Source organism: Onychostoma macrolepis, chromosome 01 (assembly GCF_012432095.1).
Source record: "Onychostoma macrolepis isolate SWU-2019 chromosome 01, ASM1243209v1, whole genome shotgun sequence".
Taxonomy (NCBI): Eukaryota; Metazoa; Chordata; class Actinopteri; order Cypriniformes; family Cyprinidae; genus Onychostoma; species Onychostoma macrolepis.
Window position 1 is genome coordinate 29,951,603 of NC_081155.1, and position 12,329 is coordinate 29,963,931.

General features: G+C 33.7%; 1 protein-coding gene across 3 annotated transcripts; it reads left to right on the top strand.

The window, feature by feature from the left end:
* The first annotated feature begins 2,913 nt into the window (after positions 1-2,913).
* map9 (microtubule-associated protein 9) lies at positions 2,914-12,329 on the top strand. 3 transcript variants are annotated; one of them, XM_058769855.1, is made up of 14 exons: positions 2,914-3,038; positions 3,130-3,217; positions 3,397-3,481; positions 3,644-4,234; positions 4,468-4,667; positions 5,194-5,290; positions 5,451-5,506; positions 5,697-5,767; positions 6,407-6,563; positions 6,676-6,765; positions 6,851-7,012; positions 8,661-8,806; positions 10,594-10,729; positions 11,134-12,329. In XM_058769855.1, the coding sequence occupies exons 2-14, from the start codon at positions 3,143-3,145 to the stop codon at positions 11,251-11,253; spliced, it is 1,986 nt and encodes a 661-aa protein (XP_058625838.1). In that variant the 5' UTR covers positions 2,914-3,038; positions 3,130-3,142; the 3' UTR covers positions 11,254-12,329. The 3 variants fall into 3 exon arrangements, with proteins under 3 accessions (XP_058625838.1, XP_058625900.1, XP_058625978.1); XM_058769917.1 differs by having other exon boundaries at positions 3,647-4,234; XM_058769995.1 differs by lacking the exons at positions 2,914-3,038; positions 3,130-3,217 and having other exon boundaries at positions 3,391-3,481; positions 3,733-4,234.

The following is a 12,329-nucleotide window of genomic DNA, read 5'->3' on the forward strand; positions in this document are numbered from 1 at the left end:
TAGGGTTTCCTGAAAAATGCTTATTGTAATAACTGCAATAGGTTTGTGAGTTGATAAAAAGCTAATAATTAATTAAACTATAAAAATGCAATAAATAAATAAATAAAATAATAATACATTAAAAAAAAATATATATATATTTTTTTTTAATACTCGAAGACTTCATGTTTATTATCCAAAAACTATATGACTATATGACTATATGACTATTAACCAAAAAAAAAAAAAAATTCTTTGAAATATTAACTTCCTCAGAGATTTTTCAAGTAGATATTTTATTTTGAGGGGTTTAGCGGACAAAAACATTTGGGAATCCCTGCATTAGATGAACAAACATTAATAAACATGAAAACACCAATGACATTACATGCATAAAGTCTTCCAGATTTGAAATATTTCTGTCCAGACATCCAGAATCAACGATTACTGAAGGTCTCTGGATGACGACATAGTGTTTCACAGCTGTACATCACCAGTGTTTAGTAACTTGCATAATTATTTGATTCATACATATTCTAATTGCTTGAGAGGTGCTTTTCCCCTCAAATTTAGAAACATGGTTTGCAAATTTATTTACACAACATTTATGAATATATTCAAAGCTAAATGTTATGACACACAGTAGGATTTTTAGAATCGGATTAAGGTAGGCCTAATCAATTACTACTCAGCACTGCTGACTGACATTAACAATTGCAAGAAAAGAGAGTTTTCTTAAAATGCTTTTTCATTATGGTGATTTCTGCTGTATTTCAATGATTAAAAGAATACTGAAATGTAACAAATTAGTTATCACTCACAAATATTACTCTGTTGTTCCCTTTTCCATTGTCCGTGACCTTGATCAGTTAGCTCACAGATGCAGATGTTTACACCCAGTGCAGGAATATTTTACGATGTCTACCTCCCCCTGGTGGGTATATGTGGTATTATATTTTCAGTTATATTCAGCAATTGGTCCAGACATGACAAGGAGGCACTCAGCCAGACACTAGCACAAACCAGAAAATTTCAGAATCTGCTAAATGTGCCCTACCCTAAGCTATTTTACATAGTAGGAGTTTACATACAATCCACAAGATAAAATAATGGCTAGATTTACACAATGATCCAGTTCAGACATTTACATAGGCCTACTATTGATTCTTAAAGGCAGGGTAGGTGATTTGGTTCAAAAACATCTTTTGTTATGCTGGTTAAAAGTCTCTTCACATCCCGATAGCAATTGCTAAGTTACTGTAAGTGGTCTAAATGTATTTATATGTATTTATGTCATCTGTATAGTAGGCATAGGACCGTAAAATGTTCATTCAGTCATATCCCTCGGTCCGAGGACTACGATAGGCTGTTCTACCACCTGTCAACATATGTATTTATATACCTCCAGACAACCTTCTCACAGACATGACACGTCATCGTTCCATTATGCTATTGCAGACCTAGCGTGAAAGGGAGGCATTATTATTGTAATATTAAGTGCTTTGTACTGTAATGTTTTCTCGCAGGTGAATGAGACATAAGGTAATCTGACAGCATTGTATTCAATCCTCCATCATTGCTGTCTCTCATCGTGTCACTGGTTAGCCTCTGAAGGTTAGCCTCTTTTTTTATGGATTACACGACTAGCCTACATATTATTTACACAATGGCAATCATTTTTCAATAATCCGCTACTGATGAGCACATTAACGTTTTTAACTATTTGAATTACCAAGTAGGTTATTTTATCATGCATTACTTTAGAAGGCATTTCTCTTTCAAATTCATTAAAATGCACAAAAAAAGCAAAAACAAATTCACCAACTTTTCAAATTTCCCCTGAAATTTTAAAATAAATACATTAATAATTAAGTATGACATTTGCATGTTCATGGTTCTCTGACATATGGTATGGTCACATGACATGCAGGTAAACAAATTAAATATTTATTTTTTCAGAAAGTGTTTTATTTTGATTCATTTTCAAATTGTTTTCATTTAACATTTTTAAATGAAATATATTCCATTTGTTGTTACTGTTGATAACAACAAATGGAATATATTTTCTTACTCTTTGTATTTTTTATATCAGTATGGTACAAGATTATCCTATTTAAATCCATGTGAAAAACATGATCGGTCAAAAGTAGCCTAATCTAAAAGTAGTCTGATTATATATTACCTAAAATGTGTAATGTAATGGATTATGTTACTAACTACAATTTGTGTCATGTAATTTGGAATCAGTAACGGATTACAGTTTGTAAGTAACTCTTTGTGTTGTTACCTGGATGATCTATGACTGTTCTTATATATGTTTGTCTGTAGTTCTGCATACTGTAAGAAAGGTCCACTTTCTTTGGTTTTCCAGCATCTTCTACATTTTTTACCTCTATCCAACAGATATGATTTTGGAATCCATTTTTAATTTTTTTTTTTTTACACCTAGGGCAAATTATGGACTTATACACAACTATAACAAAAGATGCAAACATTCATTGATGCTCAAAAAGCAGCAGACTAAAGATGAGGTAAACCGATGTAAATTTTTCATATTTTGTTTAAATATCTTATTATTTTATAATTAGTAGAATACTGTCCTTAAGAAGTTTTAAGACAAAATAATAAGAATTCACATGGATCATCGTGTTATAAATTTGCAAAAGTTGTTTATTATGATTTACCACGAAACAGGACAGGCATGAAAAATCGAATTTTCAGAACACTGTTAAGCGCCTTTGTTCTCTGTTTTAATAGGGAGTCTCGGTAACGCACAGAGATGGAGATAAGTTGTGTGTGATCCAAAAGGTTCTACATCTTTCTTGAACTGGAGCTGTTCCTTTTTTAAGATTTAAATAAACCTTAGGGCATTCGATGTAAAAAAAAAAAAAAGCGTTTGCCGTTGTATGCTACAGCACGCAACGTCACGACGCCAAGCCGTTGTCATAGTAGGATTCGTAACGTTACGTTCTTATCCGTTAGTTGCTTTGGTAACTTGCGTAAACAAATGGCGTCCAAGATGATCTGAACAGCGCTTGCTCATTTGTTTTGAAGCTACGGTAGGTATTACTCGTCTGAACGTTTGATGGCCAAATGATATATCTAAAACGAGCATGTTTGTTTGTATAATACATTATTATATTTAAACAGTCTGTTCGAGGAGATGGATGACGAGCCTTTTTCTACAACGCTTGCATACACGAAAAGCCCTAAAGCATCCAGAAGAACAACTTTTCAGGTATTAGTGTCAAATCATTAGTGTGCTCCAACGTTAAAAAATTCTTTAGATTGTTGTCAGACACATCAGTTTCTGTCTCAAGCTGCCTATCTATTCTAGACAGTTGTGGCGCGTTTAGAATTGAAGGTTTGTAACCGCAAAAATACTCACAATGACACGTGCATGTTGCTGAATTTTAGGATGAGCTAAAGAAAGCTGTGTCTGCTAGAGGCAACAGGCATAGTTACTCTGATGACTTTGACGATGATGAAGATGATGATGATGGTAGGTTTTACAATGCCATGCTTATCAAAAATATGTTCAGTGTATTGTATACTACTGCTGGCATACTCAGAGCTACAGACCTTGAATCAGTTTGTTTATTTTCCTAGCAATGTTTGTAATTCAGTTTTTCTTATTGTTCTTTGCCTTTATATTTGAATTCAGCAGACATACTTAAACTCCTTAAGATACAAAAACAGAAGAAAGAAAGATTTAAATATGGAAAGACTAAAGGCAAAATCAACAATTTCAAGCTTTCAGATGATGAAGAGGAAAATGTCAAACCCAAAAAAGTATCTTTTATGAAAACAAAAAGGACCAGCTCACCTGTGCACTTTGATCAGCTGAACACCACAGGAAGTGCAGATGACCAGCCTACTTCTTTCCATTCCACCCAGTCCAGGAATACTTCTCAAAGTCCAAGCAATTCTTACACTCCAGAGAAAAACCAACAGTCAGATTCCCATTTTTCCTCTTTATCTGACAAGTTTCAACCAGAATCCACTTCACTCCAGAAGGATGAACAGTCAAAATCAGTAATGAAGTTGAGGAAGAGCCTGTCAGAATCTCCACTGCCACTAAATTCTGAGAATAGCCAATGGGAATCGTCTGTCCCTCTTACATCAGATGGCTCACAGTGGGACAGTCCATTGCCATTGCCTTCAGAAAAAGATGAGGACAACCAAATGATTGAAGATGGTGAACTACCCATTCCTCAACCCAGGGAGAGAAGTGTTAAACCAAAACTCTCCACAGGTCAGTGCAGTCTTTGCATGTGTGCAGTTGTTTAAGGTCTGTGATCTTTGCAAGACCAGTTACCAATAATATTACTATTTGATTTGTTTATATCTTGAATTTAAATTTTAATGGTTGTTCCCCAATTATTCACTTCTGAAAGGTTTCCAGAGCTGGGGTTGATTTTTATTCTGTCTAGAAAATCAGCTTAAGAAGTGTCAGAAACTAAAATACACTTTCTTTAATGTAAACAGGTTTTCTTGCTCAAGACATGTTACCCAGACCCAAACCCAGGCAGAGGACAGCAAACATGTGTGATATTGGTCTGTTAGAAGAGGAAACACAAGCAGAGACCACTGCCTGCAGCAGAACAGCCACATCCTCTATGTCTATAGCCTTCTCCAACACATTCTCTACTGAGAAGAGTCAAACCTCTACCAATGATAGTGTTCTGGTGAGAATGCCTTAATAATAGTAAGACAAAAAGTGTCAGCAGAAAACCCATTTAAACACTAAATGCTAAAACCCAAGCTAAGAGATGTTACTTTTTTATTTTTTAATTACAAGTATGAATTTAGTGAAGCCATATGTACAGTATTAAAAACAAATATGTCTTTATTGGCAGCATTTGGCACCAATTGTTTCATGAAGAACATTTAACATCCATGGAAACTTTACATAAAACTTTGCACAAAAGGTGTTTTATAGTGTAAAAGGGTTCTTCAGGTCATTAAAATGTCCTTCACGCTAAGAAAAAAAAAATATTATATAAAGAACTGCTCACTAAAATGTTCTTGGGAAACACAAAATGATTTATCTAGGTGTCGCAGTAAAGCCCCTTTTGTTTTTAAGAGTGTAGAATCTGTTGTTATTTTTTAGTGGTAGATAATATCTCCCAACAGAAACAAGCTGATCAGTTCAAATCCAGGAGATGTTTTGAAAGACTCTTGTTTTGTTTTTCAACCTTATGTTTACTACAGTGTCCAGATGAAGACCAGAGCTTGTCAGAAAAGTCCAAGACACAGTCTTGTTCAACAGCAGAGCAAATGTCTGAGTTTCCAGACACTGTAGGCAGTGGTATGTGCGGAAATTAATTTAGACCGTTTTAATGTTCAGAGATTCTGTAATAGTGAGATTACATTTGACTATATTGGTATTGGTCATCTGTGACCTGACATTTAATAGTTTAGGGTAAATTATAGTGTTAATAATTTTAAATATGTCATTTTCATTCTAGCTGCCTCAGAAGAGAGCAAAGAGAGAAATTATTCAACATCCTTTGAAGAAAAGCATGTAAGTTAGATTAAAAGTGAAAGATCTTGTTCTTATTAATTAATGGCATCTAGTGTCAGCATTAAACAACTTCTGAAACAAGTTACTAAAGGAAGCAGTACCCTACAAATGAAGGTCAATTGAATGCCATGTCAAATTTAAATGCTAATGTAATTCTTGATTAAATCTGTCTTCACACTTTTCCAATCAGGAGAGTTCCCAGGGTGATTTTGACCACACGTCAACCACACTAAGCCGAATGTCTAGAAAATCAACAGACAGGTTAGTGAATTTGTTTAATACCTCATGCTGTATATGTGCATGTGGTGGACTTCTCAAGGAGGCAAAGTCTCCTCTCTTTTTTTAAAGTGTAAAATCATGTTCCATTTGATGTTTACACAGCATTTGGATGAGGATGTTACAGCATACTTAAAGGAATAGTTCACAAAGAAACATGTCATTCTTTACACATCCCCATGTTGTTCCAAACCCATATAACTTTCGTTCATCTTAGAAACACAATTGAAGATATTTGTAATGAAACCTGAAAGAGTTCTGAGATTTCTAAAGACTGTGCAAAGTCCATATGAATTTAGTGAGAAGTTTCATTTTTGGAAGAACATTACATTAACATACTTTTATTCAAACTGGGTCATGAAAATCTCATCATGTTTACGCATTTCTTAACACTTCTGGTAATTATTTTGTCAAGTTAAGCTTTTTTTATCTTGCCTCCTTGGAGGTATATATTTTTAATATAATAAAATAGTTTTTACTTGGTCACTGGTATGCTCATGATTTTAAACATATCTGTGTTTTTTTATGCTTTAATGAGTAAAATATCACTCAGTGTAACTTAAAAGTGTTACTCAAATGCATCAAACATCGAAAACTCAAAGAACAATGTCTTCTGGACATTAGACCTTCAAGCTCTCGGTCATCCAGTTCCAGAAAATCAAAGAGCTCCTATACAGCAGAATCTAAATACCTGGGAACATTGAAGGTTTTGGATCAGAGGACACAGGAGACCCAACAGGTTCCAGAAGCTGCAGATTCACTAAGAGCTGCTGTGTACCAGGTTAGATTAATCATAATATTTAAGGAATTAAATCATATTAAGTTCATAATTAAGTTATGTCAAGAGACTGGCCTATGATTTATTAAGAAACCCTTTTAATGTATCTAAAAAGGAATGGCTAAAAAAGAAAGAAGAAACTTTAAAAATAACAAAGAAGGCAAAAAAGCAGGAAGAGAAATTAAAAGAGGAGAAGTTGCAAGAGGTAAGATAAATCAAATGCTTAATTGAATTCCTTAGTAACCACAGTCCTGGAATGATTTATTAAATATTTATCATTTCTCTTCTAGGAAAAGCTTTCTAAAATTGCAGATGCAAAGGCCTCTTATGATGCCTGGAAAGAGAAAAAAAGTGAAGTCATCCAAAAGAAAGTAAAAGAAAAGCAGGAGACCATCAAGCAACAACAAATGGAAATGGATAAAAATCAAGAAAAAAAGGAAACGGCAAAACAGGTCATTATTTTTAAAATTCAGTTTATTAGCAAGAAAAAAGGAAACGGCATGTTTCATTGTTTATTAGAATATATATTTTTTAAATATTAGAAATACTGTAAATATTTTACTATATTAAAAAGATATTAGGGATTTGTTATTATTATAATTTTGAAAAAACAAACAAAAAATCCACTGCACATGAGGTCCACAACACTAGAACCGATTATTTTATGTTTGCGAATGTGGTTTGCTGTATTAGATAGTAAACTGCTCTGAACCCCTTTACTAAAAGCCTTGTGGAACAGACATTTGTGGAGGTGTTCATTTTCTCACTTCTATTCAAACTAGCATCCCCTTGCAGAATCCCATCTCTGCTTTAAATAACGCTGTTACTAAGTCATGTCTTTTTTTTTCTTTTTCTTTTTTCTGATGTCTGCAGGGCTTTCAGGTCTGCAGTCTTTACACTTATCATTAGTTTTTCTGTTATTATAGCTTAGGAGGAAGCAGTATCTGTCCTGAAATACTGTGATATAAGTTGACATGTCTTGTAGTGTGACACACTTATTATCTTAAACTAAAATTTTTGCTAATGCTTTATTATTTTAACTAGGGCTGGGTAAAAAATATCGATATCTCGATATTAATCGATTCTCATTTTTACGGAACGATATCGATTCTTAAATCCCAAGAATCGATTAGTCTAGTCTGTTTTCAGTTACTGGATGGAACGTTGAAGGGCACCGCCCATCCAATATATCGCAATAAGCATTGTGCTTTGGTACTTTTAATATGAAACAAAGACAAAGATTTCAAATTATGTTCATTGTATTGCAGTATTCAAACAATAAATGCCATTTTGGCGCTGTTTAATGTGGAGTGACAGATCGCTGTAGCGCCTCAGTTCAACAGACGCGGCAGCACGTAGCGTAAGTGAACCGATCACCTCCTCCACATTAATACCAGTTTCAGCACAAAATTAACATGACTAAACATCCGAAGGTAAGTTAAAAGAAAGAGTACAACTTTACAATCCGTATCCTGTCTCATGTAATCGCTCAATCTGTGATTCAGCCGCACAAAGACGTCAACATAACTTGGCTTGTAAACAATGTCAAGTAACATCACATTAAACTGTAGAGAGGGGCATTTTGCTAAATATATGCACCATATAACATTCATTTACTGTTCTTCAATGATTAATTTATGTTTGAATAAATCCATCAAGTTTTTATGACTGCCACCATTATGTTTATATTTCAAAAAAACTAATTGAAGTAGAAATATTATGTAGGTCAATTGTAACTTCATTATTTTAAAAACTTCATTAAGTGTAATTATCATTGTCAATTTTAACCTTCGATATTATAGTAATGTAGTACCAACTGACTCTCGTGTATATTTTACAGCATTAGTTGAGAGATTTTTTTTTCCTTGAGAAAAATCTGGCTTGTACTGTACCTGATATATATTCAAAATAATCGATATTGAACCAAATCGAATTGGTAATCGAATCACAAGCTTGTGAATGAGAATCGATTCGAATCGTAAAATTTGTGTCAAAGCCCAGCCCTAATTTTAACCATCATGCATGCAGGATTCATGACTCCATTGATTATTATATAAATAATCAATAAATATATCACACTCTAAACATTTCGAAAATCAGGTTTTTGAGAAGTGGAAAGAGGAGCATGACAGTATCCTTAAAGACAGAATAAGGCAAAAGAAACAGACTGAGAGAAGATTGAAACTACAGCAGGTCAAAGAGAAAGAAGAGAAGAAGAAGGACTCCATCTCTGCATTCGCTGAATGGTAAGAAAGATAAATGTTTAATTACAGGTGCGTGAAAAGGTTTTTGCCCCCTTCCTTTTTATTTGTCACACTTTAAAGATTCAGATCATCAAATAAATTGTAATATTACACAAAGATAACCTGAGTAAATACAAAATGCAGTTTTGAAATAATGATTTCATTTATTAAGGAAAAAAAGCTGTCCAAACCTGCCTGGCCCTACGTGAAAAAGTAATTGCCCCCTAAATCTAATAACTGGTTGTGCCACCCATTGCAGCAACAACTGCAATCAAGCATTTGCAATAACTGGCAATGAGTCTTTCACGTTGCTGTGGTGGAATTTTGACCCACTCATCTTTGCAGAATTGTTTTAATTCAGCCACATTGGAGAGTTTTCAAGCATGAATGGACTGTTTAAGGTCATGCCACAGCATCTCAATCGGATTTAAGTCCGGACTTTGACTTGGCCACTCCAAAATCTTAATTTTGTTTTTCTTGAGCCATTCAGAGGTGGACTTGCTGTTGTGTTTGGGATCATTGTCCTGCTGCATAACCCAAGTGCGCTTGAGCTTGTCACAAACTGATGGCTGAACATAGAGTGCAGAATTCATGGTTCCATCAGTTATGGCAAGTCGTCCAGGTCCTGAAGCTGCAAAGCAGCCCCAGACCATCACACTACCACCACCATGTTTGAATTGGTATGATGTTCTTTTTATGAAATGCTGTGTTGGTTTACGCCAGATGTAACGGGACACGCACCTTCCAAAAAGTTCAACTTTTGTCACATCAGTCCACAGAATATTTGCCCAAAAGTCTTGGGGATAATCAAGATATTTTTTGGCAAATGTGAGATGAGCATATGTGTTCATTTTGGTCAGCAGTGGATTTTGCCTTGTAACTCTCGCATGGATGCCATTTTTGCCCAGTCTCTTTCTTATTGTTGAATCATGAACACTGACCTTAATTGAGGCAAGTGAGGCCTGCAGTTCTTTAGATATTGTTCTGGGTTCTTTTATGACCTCCTGGATGAGTCGTCTTTGTGCTCTTGGAGTAATTTTGGTAGGCCAGCCACTCCTGGGAAGTTTCACCATTGTTCCAAGTTTTCTCCATTTGTGGATAATGGCTCCGTCCGTGGTTCGCTGGAGTCCCAAAGCCTTAGAAATGGCTTTATAACCTTTTCCAGACTGATACATGTAAACTATTTTGTTTCTCATCTGTTTATGAATTTCTTAAGATCGCGGAATGATGTGTTGCTCTTTAAACATGCTTCACTTTGTCAGACAGGTTCTATTTAAGTGATTTCTTGATTCAACAGGTCTGGCAGTAATCAGGCTTGTGTTTGGCTAGTGAAATTTAACTCAGCTTTCTAAAATAATGTGGTTAATCACAGTTCTTTCATGATTTAACAGGAGGGGGAAATTAATTTTTCACGTAGGGCCAGGTAGGTTTGGACAGTTTTTTTCCCTTAATAAATTAACTCGTCATTTAAAAAAACTGCATTTTGTATTTACTTGCATTATCTTTGTGTAATATTCAAATTTGTTTGATGATCTGAATCTTTTAAGTGTGACAAATATGCAAAAATGAAAAAAAAAAAAAACGTAAGGGGGCAAAAACCTTTTCACGGCACTGTATATACATAACACTAATCTAGTTTGTTTTGTTAATTAGCACACGTTTAGTCATGTTCAAGTCACTCAAGCAATTATGTATTGATTAAAATGTAAATGTGCTCTCTTTGTAATGCCTCAGGTTAGACTGACATTAATAACTGTGCTGTTGTGCATTAATTGCTTTACATATTACAGGAGTGACCAAAAGAAGGATGTTATTGAAGAGAAGATAAGGGCAGAACAGAGGAAGGAGAAGATAAAGGAAGTGGAGGAGAAATATGAAAAGGAGGAAAAAGAAAAAATGGCCTTGGAGATGTATGAGAAATGGCTGGTATGTTACAGCAAATTTCTGCACTAGTTAATGAATAGACGACCTGCCTTGAAGTTTACATGCTATTTCTCAATCACATGTGTCAATTCGCTCTATAAAAAGAGTTTTAGAAAATACATATCCATGACATTGCTGTTTATGCTTATTAAGAAGTTGCTCTTCTTAAACTAAAAGATCAAAATAACCAAATCACCTATCAAACGTCATTTGCCAATTAATAGATGTCATTATACAGAATATAATTATTATAACAGATGCTTTGAGACTGAGATATACATATTTTTTAAATATCTGTTTTTAAAATACATTAGTTTTCAATGAACATATTGTGAACAAAATCTTTTGATTGTTTTCCTTTGTTAGATTGATGTTGAATTTATATTGTCCTGGTCGTTTTATTACAGAAAAGAAAAGAGTTTCAACAAAAAAGAGAGAGAAACGAAAAGAGGATACAGGCTATTCTTCAAGATGAGCCCCCTCCACCCTGGAGCCCACCTAATAAAACTATCCCATTTGGAAAATGAGCGTTATTTAATTTTTATTTTTAACCTGTTCTTTGACATTTGATATAACTACATTTCAGAAAGACTCAAACCATAAATAAATCAAAATTCCCTTAACCCTATAAAGCCTATACTGTATCATATTTGATATGCAAATTTCTAAGGCCTTTAAATTATCAACATGAAAAAAACATGCTGTACACAATATTCTATGTGTCTTCTGTCATCTGATTGATAATTGTTATTTTAAAAGCAAGTATAAGGCTTTTTACTATAATTCTAAAAACGTACCCCTTTATCAAATTTCATAAAGTGAACATAAGAATAACTATTATATTGTTAGTGATATTTCAATATGAACACTTACTGGACTGAAGTAACTTAGGTTTATTTGTTTGTCCATACATCATTTTTTTTTTTAAATAATGTTTTTAAATGTATCAAATATGATAGAACAGGCCTTTGAAGGCTTTTATTTGTACAGCTCTCAATCATTGTATTGCATTGCATTATATGTTTTTCCCCCACAATAAAAATGACAGAGCTTTAATAATAAAATCTACAAAACATTCAAATACCCTCTTACTAAGACATTTTTATTGGGAGATATAGAGTGGTAACTGATATGTATATGCATTTTATATAAGCAAATAGCTGTACTGTTATAAAGATGCAATTGATTTACATTATAGTATACCAACATTTCATATTACTTTTTGGCTATATATAAATACAGTATCAGCAACTGCACAAAATTGCATATTTTTTCCTCAGTTTTGGCATTTAAATAAAATTGAGGTGTTTTTTCACTTCAACTATGTGTTTCATACTCTCCGATATCATACTATATGAGCCATAACATTCTAAGATTCCATAAAAACACATTAGAAAAGCAATTTTAAAATATTTGTATAAATATCACAAAGTTTGTCATTAACTAAAGTTAAAACAGTGCTGTTTATAGTATTGCATTATATGTTTAACAAAGCCTTTGTTTAAAATAAATCAGTTTAATTCCTTTTGTAATAATGTGCTCAGTTGCTTTTTATTAACTTTTATGGAATTTGTTTACTTGATGACATTCACAGTTTGGACCT

Coding starts and splice junctions, on each gene's coding strand:
- map9 (XM_058769855.1), top strand. CDS start 3,143: ATGGATGACGAGCCTTTTTCTACAACGCTTGCATACACGAAAAGCCCT. Junction 4,668..5,193: donor CTACCAATGATAGTGTTCTG/GTGAGAATGCCT, acceptor TGTTTACTACAG/TGTCCAGATGAAGACCAGAG. Junction 5,507..5,696: donor CATCCTTTGAAGAAAAGCAT/GTAAGTTAGATT, acceptor TTTTCCAATCAG/GAGAGTTCCCAGGGTGATTT.